This window comes from Haemaphysalis longicornis, unplaced genomic scaffold, assembly GCF_048455015.1.
Source record: "Haemaphysalis longicornis isolate Haplotype H1 unplaced genomic scaffold, Haemaphysalis longicornis Haplotype H1 scaffold_12, whole genome shotgun sequence".
Classification (NCBI taxonomy): domain Eukaryota; kingdom Metazoa; phylum Arthropoda; class Arachnida; order Ixodida; family Ixodidae; genus Haemaphysalis; species Haemaphysalis longicornis.
The window spans coordinates 112,408,359-112,421,340 of record NW_027526225.1 but is presented as its reverse complement, the minus strand read 5'-3'; the positions used below and the strand labels follow the sequence as shown (position 1 = coordinate 112,421,340).

The 12,982-nt window shown below is 50.2% G+C and overlaps 1 protein-coding gene across 1 annotated transcript; it reads right to left on the bottom strand.

Annotated features, from left to right (window-relative positions):
- Positions 1-5,269: 5,269 nt before the first annotated feature.
- LOC144162128 (prolyl 3-hydroxylase 3-like) lies at positions 5,270-12,850 on the bottom strand. The gene is made up of 4 exons (XM_077692619.1): positions 12,773-12,850; positions 12,480-12,594; positions 9,866-9,941; positions 5,270-5,721 (listed from the first exon to the last, which is right to left on the bottom strand). Exons 2-4 carry the CDS (start codon positions 12,551-12,553, stop codon positions 5,356-5,358), a joined length of 516 nt encoding a protein of 171 aa, XP_077548745.1. The 5' UTR covers positions 12,554-12,594; positions 12,773-12,850; the 3' UTR covers positions 5,270-5,355.
- Between the last annotated feature and the right edge of the window lie 132 nt (positions 12,851-12,982).

Below are 12,982 nucleotides of genomic sequence, written 5' to 3'. Positions count from 1 at the left end.
TGATCACTCGGCTCAAACTCACTCAAGCTCAAACTCACCATGCCACACTAGCCTCGCGCTCACTCAAACTCAAACTCACGCGTGAGTTTGAGTCCAAATGAGTCTGAGTGAGTGGACTCATGAGTGAGTTTGCCGACCTCTGGGGTTTACACAACAGTTAAAAAGCAGGTAAAGGCAGCAGAGACGACGAAGTGGGCAGAGAGAATGGAAGCGAAAAAAACCCTGGAGACTTATAGGACAGAGAAACGGGAAATTAAGAAGGAGGGATTCTATGGCAATACGAGAGGCAGTGCGTTGCTCTTCGAGGCACGGGCAGGGTGCCTGAGAACCCGGGCATACACGGGTAGCTACAGGCAGCAGGATGAAACGTGTGCATGCTGCGGCAGTGATCGGGAAACTATAGAACATATTGTCAGGAGCTGCACAGAGATACGGCCACCGTGGGGTGAGGGGGAAACGACGCTGGCGGAGGCTTTGGGATTTGGGGCGAGGGGGAACCTCAACTTCAAGGCCATAGAGGTGACGAAGAGGCGACTGGAGTGGTGGTGGAGGAAAAGCAGGGAAGGGATGGGTACGCAGGTGGAGTAATCATGCGGACGAGAATTTAGAACAGCGAGGGGAGAAAAAAAGGGGGGTGGGGGCGATGAGTTTAAAACAGAAAAGAGGGAGAAATAGGAGGGAGGAAGCAAATCTATAGGTTAACCTGGGAGTAGGGCATTGTTACGATCGGCGTAGTGACATTACGACGCCCGTCTGCAATGCTATCGGGTTCAGTCACCCAACGCTTCCGTCGGCCAATTATCGCAAGTTTTCCTCTCCCCTAGCGAGTGTCCTGTGTACTTCTTCTTCGTCCGCGTCTATTTTTCGCTAGTACAATGCAGTCAGATAACCAACTAGCCCAACTTTATGCCTTAACCCCTACCCTCATCGATGGGGAGCGACCCGGCTTGTATGCGATGACGCGGCGGAGAGGGACGCTTCTGCTGAAAAAGGCGCTTTCTGCGGCTACCCGCCGGCGAGGCAGGGAGGCAGGGAGGGATTTGCAAAGACGTGCAGCATTGCTTTTCCAGCGGCAATCGTCAGCGGGGGACTGCTTTGTTGTGATCCGAGACGCTGCTATTCAACGAGTACTCCACGCCGGATTATCGACGGGGTCAGGGCGTCTTCTCAGAGCTTCAACCATTGCATCATCAGGAGTCAACTGAACATTAACCTGTGCAAAGTGCCATCTCTTTGTGAGTGTGTGGACGTCAGTCGGGGCGCCCCTGATTGGACCATACTGACGTCAGTCGAGGAAAGGGGGAAACGGGGTGGACCCAACCTGGTTATTTAAGCTCCTGCGCGCAGGAGCGCAAAAACCCTGTTCACTCAATCAAACGCCATGTAGATATCTGTACATAAAGTTTCTTTCGTCGCCCTACAAGCCCCAATGTTTGCCCCAACTCCGGATCAACGTACGCCACCACCGGTCACGCTACCAGATCCGCAACAGCATGTAAACGTAATAAAACAGGCAAGTCGATTGCTGACAACCGACGCCCTGATTCAAAGGGAAAGCCACTAATCATCATCATCATCATCATCAAACGATGCCGTGTCGATAATATGTTTGCAATACTTCGTCACAATTTTTTTGTTTGCGTATCTGTGTCCGGGATCGCGTAAAGCGGGTATTTTTATCACTTCACTGCAAAAGTGATGTTTATTAAGATCTAACCGTGATACGCCCGGTGCCCATGGGCATCAAGCAGAAGCGCGTGTCGACGTCAGTGTAACGTTCTTCTGGCTTCATATCCCTGCAGTGTTTAATACAGGTAGTTTTGGGTGGACTATTACATAGTTTGTATTAAATATTATCGATATATCAACACCTCACCCTCAGCCACCACTGTCGCCTACTATAAACAAAACATTCCTCTCTAGAATTTCAAGCTGCTCTGTAGTACTAGATAATAACATAAATAAAATGAACAACACAGCTCCTGGAGAGCGTCCGCCGTTGGGCAACTTATTATTAAGCGTCCGCCGTTGGGCAACCAGACAAGCTTTCGCTTTTGCGTTGCTTTTATCTAGGTTTGATGTTGCCGACAAAGAGACATCATATTTGGGTTATAGACTGAACTCTTGGCTGAAGTGAGCGAGTGAAGAACTTTATTTTGCCCGAGTCGGAGATGGGGGAAGAATGGAGGTGGAATCCCCTTCAGCAGTCCCCTCCCCCTTTCGCTCAGATTGGCTAGGAAAAGGGACAACCTAGGGAGGTACTAGTAGTCACTGTGAAAATCGCCAACGCCAGCCCACGTTTGGAGCCGGGTATGCCGCAATGTGACCGCAGCAGCAGTGGAGATGGAACTAATACCATCTGCGGCACAGAGAAGTTTCAGTTACCCATTTTAGTTTGGAGAAAAGGCAGAAGAATTTTCTGAAAAGAGCTCAGAAGAACAAAATTGCGAAAAATCGTGTGTGCTATTAAGTGCGCAACTCACAAGATGCTAGTATGGCTCATTTCTTGCCAACATTTCATTAAAATAATGCGTAAATTAGTGGTAAACCCGCACGCGCGATGCCTACAAAGCGCAGTCAAGGCAAAGGGGCAGCCGCGCTAGGCCCGCCGTGATCGGCGCGCACACTCCAGAGAGCGGGAAACGCGGTGCGCGTGCCGCGGCCCCTGAGTTCGAGAGTACGTTTCCCCCTCGCCCGATGGAACTGTCTATAGTCGAAAGTATCGTCATAAGTCACATGCGAATGAACGCAAAATATTACCTCTTTCACCGCCAGTGTTTATTACCGTATTTACTTAACACACCCCCCCCCTCCCCCCCCCTTTTTTTTTTCGTGATCGCTATGCCCAAAGTGAGGGGGGTGCTTGGATTCGAAGGCACAGCGCTCAAGTAGTCCGACGGACACCGTTGCGTTAGGACGCACTAATGACCCATTCCTACTGAACGTGTAACACTATCTCTCACGTTCCTTTGAATACACAGAACTTTAGTTTAAGTAAGCTTTGTTTTGTGGTACGGTGCTGTGGCTCTTTAAGCAACTACTTTTTTCTGCGTTGTGGCCTGTTCACCGCTCCAACCGTCTTGTTTGAACATGATACGCGCACGGCAAGCGCGTGGTCAAAATGCGCTTTTATGCATCAGCTGAAGCTCAACCTCCGATGGACTTTCCGTGTGACGTTACTTCCAGTCGCCGTTTGCTTGGCGCTGAGTCAGTCTTTCAGCCGAGTTACCGATGAGTGGCCAACAGCTCGGAAGCCAATGGGGACTCACGGGGCTTCCAATCATTGGCCATCGACCTCTGCCGCTTGGGTTTGTCTTGACTACGCGATGATGCAGCAAGTAATGCTGTGCGCATAAACGTTTTCTTTTCCTTCCCGAACCCCTTTCCCTCTAGTGGGTCAAACAGTCATCCTGCAATAAATGAATTCATGAAGTAACTTTATAAACGCAAGGATGGAGGCTCGGTCTAAGTGGGGGACGAGTAGCAATCTTTTTCATTCATTAAGACTTGATGGGGAGTACCGCTTTTAGTTTGTCTGTAATGGAGTACTTTGAGGGTACTCCGCCACAGCTAAGCGGCACAATTATTTAGCACTTTCGCACCTTACGCATGGAGGCTCCGCGTTGCGGCCTGCCGGAGAACTCGGACTGTTAAAGGAGCACTGACACCAATTTCCGGCGTTAATATTATTGCACAGTTCGCTTCCTTCACTCAACAGGATACCCTGGCTGAAATATGAGCGGCCTGCGACGCGAAGAACATGGTTCAATTGGATCTCATTTATCGTTCTGACGGAGAAGCGCGCGGAGCGGCACTCAGCAAATGGATCGGGCCCCCGAGCCCCTCCTCCCCTACCTTGCCACCTACCTTGCTAAAAGTGCCTTCCATGACTGCAGGCGGTCCTCCTAGGCCTTCACGATGTGTGACAAGATCTTTTGCATCACGGCGTAAAAATGTAAGATACACAAGAGATAAATTAGAGCTTAATTTTAAGCAAACATCGTTCGCCGCCGAATAAAAGACAAAACAGCATTGAATAGCGCAATATCTCTGTTAAAACAAGAAGTCAGAGTTAGCGCCCTGCTTTTAAGATCAGTATAGATTTTCATAAACAAGCATTTTGCCATCCCTAGCCTTACCCCAGAGGCCTGCCAAAATTCGATGTCTCCACTGCGCAATCACAGCGTGCACTTGTGGTACCTGGGGAAAGCACGCTGGGCAGTGGAACGCTCGACCAGCAGGGCTTTGCCGCCGTTTTGAATCATTGTGTCATGTCCCAGATGTTTCTCGTCGGTGATGTACGTTTGTGTTCTTGCTGAGCGGGGCTTTTCTTGTCTATTAACGGCGAAGCTGTTTAGCAAATTGTAATTTTTTTGTGTCCGCAGTTAAAAATACAAATAAATTGCCTAGCGCGCGCACGTGAGCGCGCGCACGTGAGCACGTGCCTCGCGGCGATTGCCCGGCAGTTAACAAAACCAAGAAAATGCCGAGCGCTCGTGTGCGCGTGCCTCGCGACGACTGCCCAGTGTCCCCGGCGCACGTTTGTCAAGCCAAGCATTCCTACTCAGGGAGATCGGCCAAGATTAGCAAAAAACAAAAAGCAAAAAGAAACGCCGTAATCGTGGCAACACTCGCTCAGAATGAGAAAGACACCTTATAGCTTACGCTACTCCAAGTTATGTTCAATAATTTTCACTTCCAAAAAAAAAAAAATCAAAGAAGCTTACACTTACCAGAGCAATTGTGGATTAAACGTCGTTGCGGCCGCGAAGAAGAAGCAAATGGGCTGCAATCATGAACTTAAACCTTTGTGGTGATCGTGAAGGTTGCGTACAGCCGGTACAGCTTCGGTATACCTTCAAGTCTTACGCGTTAGCGTGAGCTTCCTTCATTTTTTTTTTTTCGCAGAGGGTTGCGAGTGTGTGCCCCAACTCCGGAACCAGACGACCGTCTCGCGGCACGGGAACCGTTCGATGCACGCCGTGCACGACTTTCCCTACGTCCACGTCGAACTCGTCGAGCCGTCGAACTCGTCGAAGCGGTGCACACGCCGCACCTAAACTTATACCTGTGTACCTTATACAGGTATATTACAGGTAAAATTGTACCGTATACACGTAAAATTATACCTGTATACCTTATACATGTGGTGGAAGCAAACTGTGCGCAAAACTTTCCGTCTTTTGTTGAATGCCAGGCTTTTTTATATCCCTGCTCTTTCTCATCACGCTTGATGTATACACGAAGTTCGTCAGAAGTATAAGCAGCGAACGACGCATAAATTCAGAGTTTGAAAGGCGACATTAGCATTTTTGGATCGGTGTACAGCATTTAATTATACAAACTCTCCGAATACTACCGCCGCCAACGATACCGAAAGTAGAACATGTACGAGAAGTAGCAGGTGTAGCACAGCGCGACAGGCGCCATACCAGCCAAGACCACTAGAATGCGGGTGCTCGCCGTGAGGGGGGCGGACGTTCGGAGCCTATCGACAAAAAATGCGCGGGAAGCCAGGTCCTTAGTTCGCATCCCTTGCGATCGGCCGAGGCGTCTTCGGGACGCGCGTGTTGTCCGAGACGCGCTCCGGGGTGCGTCCCCGTGCGCGTCCCGCCAGCCCAGCACTAGACGGCACGCACGACCTCCGACCAGCGGCAAGTAACCGTGGGGCTGGTCACCGGCGAAGATCACGGCCCGGCCGCACTTCGGGCGAACCGACGCCTGCGAAATAAAAGAAAGAAGCGTTGATAGTTAGTGAGGAGGGGCTATGAATGAGTAGAGATGGGAAAGTAGAACGCTGAGGGAAGCATAGGGGAGGCGCATGGGCCATGAACAAAAAACACAGGTTTGGTTCATTCAAAAGATTGCCTCGTTATAATCAGACTGACACCACTTTTAACGTAAACTTCGCTCAAAGAAGCTATATATTTAGGAGAAAAGGGAATGGCCGTGTGACCCACTAGCTCATTTCCCGCAACAGACCCTATGACGTCATACTAGCCCGCTCTGCAATTGGCGGAGGCCGGAAAAAGCAAACGCAAGTTAGGCGGGGCTTATAAGCTTGCCGAACGAGCTATTAGCGCCTAAATTTAGTGCTCATTCTTTTTATATCAGTAAGAATGGTGGGACAGACAGTGGAGGTTACGAAAGTACACGTAAACATAGAAGTACCGATGCGTACTGTTGCAGGTACTGCGCGCACTATGCTTGGTTTAGATGCACAGCACTGCGGGGCGTTGGGGTTGTCTCAGACAACACTGGCCGATTGACGCAAGCGACGGTGTCTTACGTGACCATACTTGTCGAGCGAGCACTATGGTTCCCGAAAGATTATTTTCTCCCTGAACAAAAACAAGCCAGATTCAAGTACGATCAAAAACAAAACAGATGCAGAAAACGGCTTGCCGCGGTGTGGTAGCCCCATCTAGGTTGACCAGCAGTAAGCAGTATGTAGTAACTAAGCCTTGAGGCTATTAAATAAACGAAAAAACAACAACAAGTCTGCGCTACACACCAAGTTTAGCCGAAAGACCTGTTGTTATGATGTCATTGCAAACGTCGTTCAAACACACGTTTTAGCGCGAGAACCAAAATTTTAGCTTAAATTGAGTAATTTCTCAGTGAATAAAACATCGTTTACATCCGGACAAGCGCTGGGGGCACTATAAAACACGAAATATTTCGAATCAAACAAACTTGTACTGTGTTTTCATGGCTCCTTTAAGAGTCCCACGAGGCGAAAAAGCTGTCGCTGTGAGTAACGGACGGTTACAAAGAACTCTACGGCGGAAAGGTACGAAGACACGTGGTCTGGGAGCCATTTTGCTGTTACAGGCGCCAACACCGGCTTTCTCGCTAATGGACCAACTTCTGGCATAGGCGACTGGTGTGGAAGTGGGTTACTCGTGCGCAAGTAAAAGCTACGTCTCTCCTCTAGAAGAGGCCGCCGTATAATTCCCTAGCAGTAACGAAACTTGCAAGCTTTATCTTCAACGCATGACACGACAGCATGCAGTGAAGTTTGCTTGCGGGTTAGGCAAAGAGCAGGATTTTGCTGTGTAGCGCATGTAAACTAAAAATTCGAAAATTCCGCTCGAATTACGGAGACCAAATGGTAAAATTTCGACTTCCAAGAACAATAAATGAGCTGGCTCGACATTCCAACGTAGATATACTATTATCCATATCTTTTAAGGAGCTGCGCGAGATGTTCGTGTAAACTTGACGCCTTATTGTACTTTTGTCTCGTTCATTTTTTTCTTTGTGCGTGTGTTTTTATGTTTACTTTCTTTTGCTGTTTATTTCGATGGCATCTTCTTTATACTTCCTATTTCTTCACTACAGTTGTACCTTGACACAATTTTACGCACGGTACGTATCTAAATTATCATTGTATGCGTCCCAGATGAACCATGCTGCCATCCTTGCCTTTGCAATATGGTTTAGCATTGTTCTTTTGACCGTGCTGTGTGCCATGCATTGGGGCGCAGGCCCTGTCAAGCTTTTGCATGCTTTTTTTCTGCGCTCCAAACATTGCTTAGATGTTGAATAAATTGAACATAGCATCGCTACAAGCAGAACGGCAGGACAACCGCAGCACTTGATGTTGATTGTAGGGTTTAAAGCACCGAAGAAGCGCATGCGATGAGTCGCGCCGTAATGGAGGGCTGCAGATTAATTTTGACCACCTGGGGATCTTTAACGTGTGCCGAAATCTAAACCCCACTGGCGTTTTTGCTTTTCGCCTCCACCAGAAAAGCGGCCGCCGCGGCTGGTAACCGAAACAACCGCTGCCCCTACGTGCTCGGCCAGTAACAGGCAAAAAGTGGTTTATCTCAGAGATGAGCTCATAAGCGGTCTCACTAGGGTTGCTTCTCGTGGCAAGAGGGGCATGAGAGGATCCTAGCTGTGCCTGCGCGCGGAAGTAACGCTTCGGTTTCTGCGCATTTGGCCTGCCTTTGCGCGTTTCATTTCTCTCGGCGAGCTCCTCGTTTTTAAAGTTGGCTCATCCCGCTGACTCGAGACAAACTGCTGCATACACATTACGGGGCCGGTGTGCGGAGGAGAACCTCGCTCAAACAGTCGCGCATGCAATGCGTAAACTACAACTCATGAAAGTACGCACAGGCAACTGATCGCTTGCAACAAGGCAAAAAGTTTCCCGCATTTCCCCGAGGGGGAGAATGTGAAAGTGCGAATGCACGGTTGTCGGCCCGCTTGCGGCGCTTGCGCTCGGCCCCCGCAGCCCACCGCCTCGCCGCCTTCTCTTCCATCTCTTCCATCGGGTTTGTAGTATCACGTGTACACCACGCAGTTATCAAGCCGCTATAACGCCGCTGAGTCGCCAACGCACGCCGCTGACGACGTAGTTTGAATGCGTTAAAGATATAAGGAGCGTTCCTAACTCTGAAATCAGCGTGGCTTCCGTGGCTTAGTCGGTAGAGCGTCGCGCTGCGTCCTCGGATCGAAACCGGGCGCCGGATGCTGTTATTTTTTTATATAGTGTAGTGGCCTGGCTGGCGCGCCGAGAGAGGGTGTTGCGAGCTGGAGAGTAGGCGAGGGGGGAGAGGAGGCGCTACGCGAACGCCCTCACGCGTCGGAAATCCGGCGCCGTTGCTAGGCACGCTAGCTAGCTCCGTTGCTAGGCTGCGGACGGAAGGACGGCGGCGGACGAAGTAGGCTCGACTAAGAAGTGCATTCGCACTTAAAATGACATTGTGGGATAACAAAATGGTTACCATCTCGCCCTGCGGAAGCGATGTCCAGCGAATCTGTTATAAAACACTACAAATGCTGGCGGGGGAGGGTATGAAATGTTTCTCGTCGTCTCGATGGGCTTATCACTTGCGCTCGACTTCTCTGGCGGCAAATACTGCAGGTCCTGGCTTCCCTGACGCATGCGCTCGGTGTCTTGGGGGAGAGCTGCTCTATTTAGTGACACTAACCCTGCTTAGCCTTCAAACATAATCTGCAAACAATTTTGACCAGTAAAACATGCTGGAAAGGGGGATCCCGTTGTTCAAGTTCGATGCTTGTTTGGTTTTTTTAACGAATACTAAGCTCTATGCTGTATACCTGATTAGCCTGACGCAGGCGCTTGGCGTTTTAGGCGAGAACGGCTGGGTCTTGCCTGGGTTTTTTTGTTGAGGACACGAAATTTTGCGACAAACTAGACGCTAACAGCTTCGCTGTAAAAATGTGTTCAACAGCTTCAATAAAAGAAACAAGCATCTTTTTTTGTTTCTTCTCTGCCTCTACTAACGTGGGACGCGGGAAGTTTAAACAGCTGTGACCAGGGAAACTATATCTGCGGGCGCCTGACCTCTGGTCACCTCTTTTGTTGTAATCACACGGCCGGAAACTTGGGCTGCGTTCCAATTCGCGGACAGCTTGGTAGCCAGGTTACGAAGCAGTCTACTCGGACGTCTAAAGGAAGCAGAATTGGAACAGTGCAGCGGTCACCAACGCAGACGACAGCTTTGAAGGAGACATGTCGAGAAACGCATGCCGCAGGTTTCGTAAATAATATTACCATTATTACGAACATTATGTCATTTAAAAACTGAACAAAAGCAGCTTCGCTATTAGTAAATTGTACTAAATATTTCAATAAAATAAGTTAATTTGTCCAAACATTCGTACACAAAAAGGGGGCGCTGGCGTCACTTATCAGATTAGACAGGAAGGTAGCCTGCATCGTTGCTGACTTCGATGCTGCCTCTCCGAAGCAGTCTTCGTTGACTGCTTTGTTTGAATTTGAACGGGGCTTAACATGGCGGACTGTCCGCAAAGATGGCAGCGAAGGCGTCAATTGGAACGCGCCCCTTGCTCGTGCGGCTCTCCTAAAACCGCTGCAGACACTCACCCGTATGCTGGAGGCTGTTTTCCCTACAAAGACGAAATGGCCTCCTTGGAAATCTGCATTCAGGAACAGGACGGCTCTGCAAGTGAAGATAAATTATGCATAACACGCGCTCGGTAATGACACGTGAATCAAAGAAAGTCGCTCAGCATCGCGTCGAGTAACAAATGCATGACGACAAGCGCGTTTATGGGATATCAGTCTGCCCTGAACCTAACCAAAATCAATACCAGAAGGGTAAACCTTTGCCGAAATCGATTGATTGGTTGATTGTAGGGTCTAACGTGCCGACGCAACGCAGACGATGAGGCGCGCAGTAGTGGAGGGCTCCGGATTAATTTCGACCGCCTGGGGATCTTTAACGTGCGCAGAAATCTCGTACACACGGGGTTTTTAGGTGCGGAGTACCTTAGAACCGCACACTGTGCGTCCGCGTCCGTGCGCATAGCATTTACGATCGAAAAAAATCACACTGGCACTGGCAGGATCCGAGCCTGTGTCTGGTAGACCATACAGACTTAGCGTCAGTCGTCTTACCCATTGGGCTACGACCGTGAGTTAGTACCCGAGAGTAAAACGGCTTACTCCCTCGCCTGTAACGGTGCGGAGTACCTTAGGACCTCCCAATAGAGAGTTTTAGAATAACGTACGCAGACGTGCGCAAACAGTTAGCGAACGCTATTTTTTGCGTAGATCGCACTCCGCATGCGCCGTACGTTAAGCCGCTTCTGCGTTTAGCGGACGGAAGAATAGCGGACGCTATTTTAGCAAAACAGCGTGCGTACGTGAGACCGCTTGCGTTTCCAACATGGCGGCAAGTAGCACAACCATCCACGGTTCCGCTCTTCTGCGTACAGGAATTTGCTTCCGATAGACTTAGTTCTTTGCTCCTGTGTTTTAAATGCAGAGCATTTCTCGCCTCGCCTCTTCCTGCGTCGGACGGCGTCCACAGCTCCGCGTCCGCAGCAGGTGCGCCTCTCCTCCTTCCCTCCTCTCTCTCAACAGCAGCTGGCACGCGCACGCGTCGTAGTCAGCCCGTTCGCTCCGTCGCGGTCTCGGCGTAACAGGTGTGTGATAGCAGCGCGGTGGGGCGTGGAAGGGCGCGCGCTGCTTGCGCATGCGCGCTCTCCCCCCCGTACTGCTCTCCCTCTACTGCGCGCGCTGCAAATATAAAGCGGCTAGCGGTCGCTCGTGCTTCAGTCACTGCGTTGCTCCTTCCTTCCTTGGTTGACGCTCGCTCCACCCTAACGCGACTTTACTCTCCTCTCTCTACCCCAAACCAACACCAACGCAACTACGACCCAAATACCCACCCTAACGCGACTTTACGCGGCGTTAACGACCCCCAATGCTCTGCATTTACTCGTGTTCCCCTCGCGGGAAGGCGCGGGAATTTTTTAAATACGTCGAGTGGTTAGCACGTCGCCCTCGCGCAGCTCTGTATCGTCGTAACATCGCTGACTGTCCGAATGAAGCTTGCAGCCAAGCCAGCGACCGAAGCTGCGAAATGCGACGTTGTGCTTCTGCGGGTGGATAGTGCTTCCCATGCTCTGGATTATCTTTCTCGAGCGACGTACGACTCAACCTCGCATCGGGCATGTGCAGAGTGCGTGGCTAAAAAAAAGTCTTCTCGGCTTGCGCGCCAGAGTTGAGTGACTTGCTGTTTGTCCCCGCAAACCGCGCGCGAGGTGAGTGCCTAATTTACGACGGGCGGGAGGAGGCAAACAACCGATCGCCTGTCGATCGCGGTTCGGACTTGCAACACATGTGACGTTGTGTTCGTTCGAAACGCATCTCTGGATTGTTTTGAAGTTGAATAAAATGTATGCGTCAAACCCGGGCATTCGGTTCAGGGCGTTCTTTGCGATTTCACGAAAGTGCCACGAGGCTTAAACGTTTTCTTTATGGAACGTACTCAGGTAAGATAATATTCATGTCGTGTTATGGCCGTGTTGCATCCAATACTAACGGGTAAGCGTTTGTTTACAATTGTTTGGATAGTCGTAAAATGTCCCAGCACTCCGGCACTCCGCTAGCAGATCAGCCGGCGATTCATTTCGCAAAACATTCGACAGATGGCGCCGTAAGCATTAGCGTGTCGCTACGAAAAACTGATGAGACGCTTTACTAAAACTCCTCTCGCGGTGTTCATGTAGCGTGACGCAAAAATTAGCGTTTACCGTACGCAAAAGCAACAAATGCTGTACTAAAACTCTCTAATGTACGTCCGCGTCCATCCATGCGCACACCACCATTAAGCGAAATCAAGCGAAATTCGATTTGAACCGTGACTTGCAGTTTCGTTTAGGGAATAACCAAGGTGCAACTCACGGCTCAAATCGAATGACGCTCGGGGCGCAACTTGGATGTTATTTCGAGTCATCATCTACGGAGTGGAGATGCTGCCATCTTTGCTTTTCACCTCCATCAGAAAAGCGGCTGCCGCAGCCGGGAATCGAACCCGCGTCCTCGTGCTGAGCAGCGAAACGCCTTAGCCACTAAGCCACCGCGGCGGGTCCTTTGCCGAAATTGCGTCCAAGTTCTGCGCGTAACTGCCCGTGTAGGTTAGGCAGGAACGGCCGCAAGAAAGCTGCAGGAGAAACGGTCGTTGACTGACCCATAGTGCTCCAATTTCGAGCTGTGGTCGGGCTGGGCGCAGGAGCCGTTGGGTTGCAGCCGACAGCTTTCCATTTGAGTCCCGGAACCTGCGTTTTCGACCCCCTTATGGGCTCCTGCAAACAATAGCCCGCGAAATTCATCAAGAGGAGGCTCGCGGAAATGCACTTAAGCAATCAAAAGTGGTTGCTATACAAATGGTGCGATGGTGGAAAGCAAAGTACTGGGAAACCCAGTGTCCGCTATAAGTAGCTTATGCGTGATGGAATTCATGCTAGTTGAAAATAAAGTCACCTGTTCAGGAGTGCGGTTTCTTGGGCGAGTTCGTTATCCACGATGAAGAAAGACACAGCAAACCGTCGTCGTGCTGTGTCTTCGTCCCACCAGCGCTTTTTTCGTAACGTCACTTTATCGGTTCAATCGCATATTTTATCCTTAGTACGCTGAGTGATATAAATTGGTCACAGTTTTGATATTTTAAAAAGCCCCCCCCCCCCATCCCCA

Excerpts from the sequence above, each read along its gene's own strand:
- LOC144162128 (XM_077692619.1), bottom strand. The coding sequence starts at position 12,553 with ATGGAAAGCTGTCGGCTGCAACCCAACGGCTCCTGCGCCCAGCCCGAC. Across the intron at positions 9,942-12,479 it reads TCGAAATTGGAGCACTATGG|AGCCGTCCTGTTCCTGAATG; the intron begins GTCAGTCAACGA and ends CTTCACTTGCAG. Across the intron at positions 5,722-9,865 it reads AAACAGCCTCCAGCATACGG|GCGTCGGTTCGCCCGAAGTG; the intron begins GTGAGTGTCTGC and ends TTTATTTCGCAG.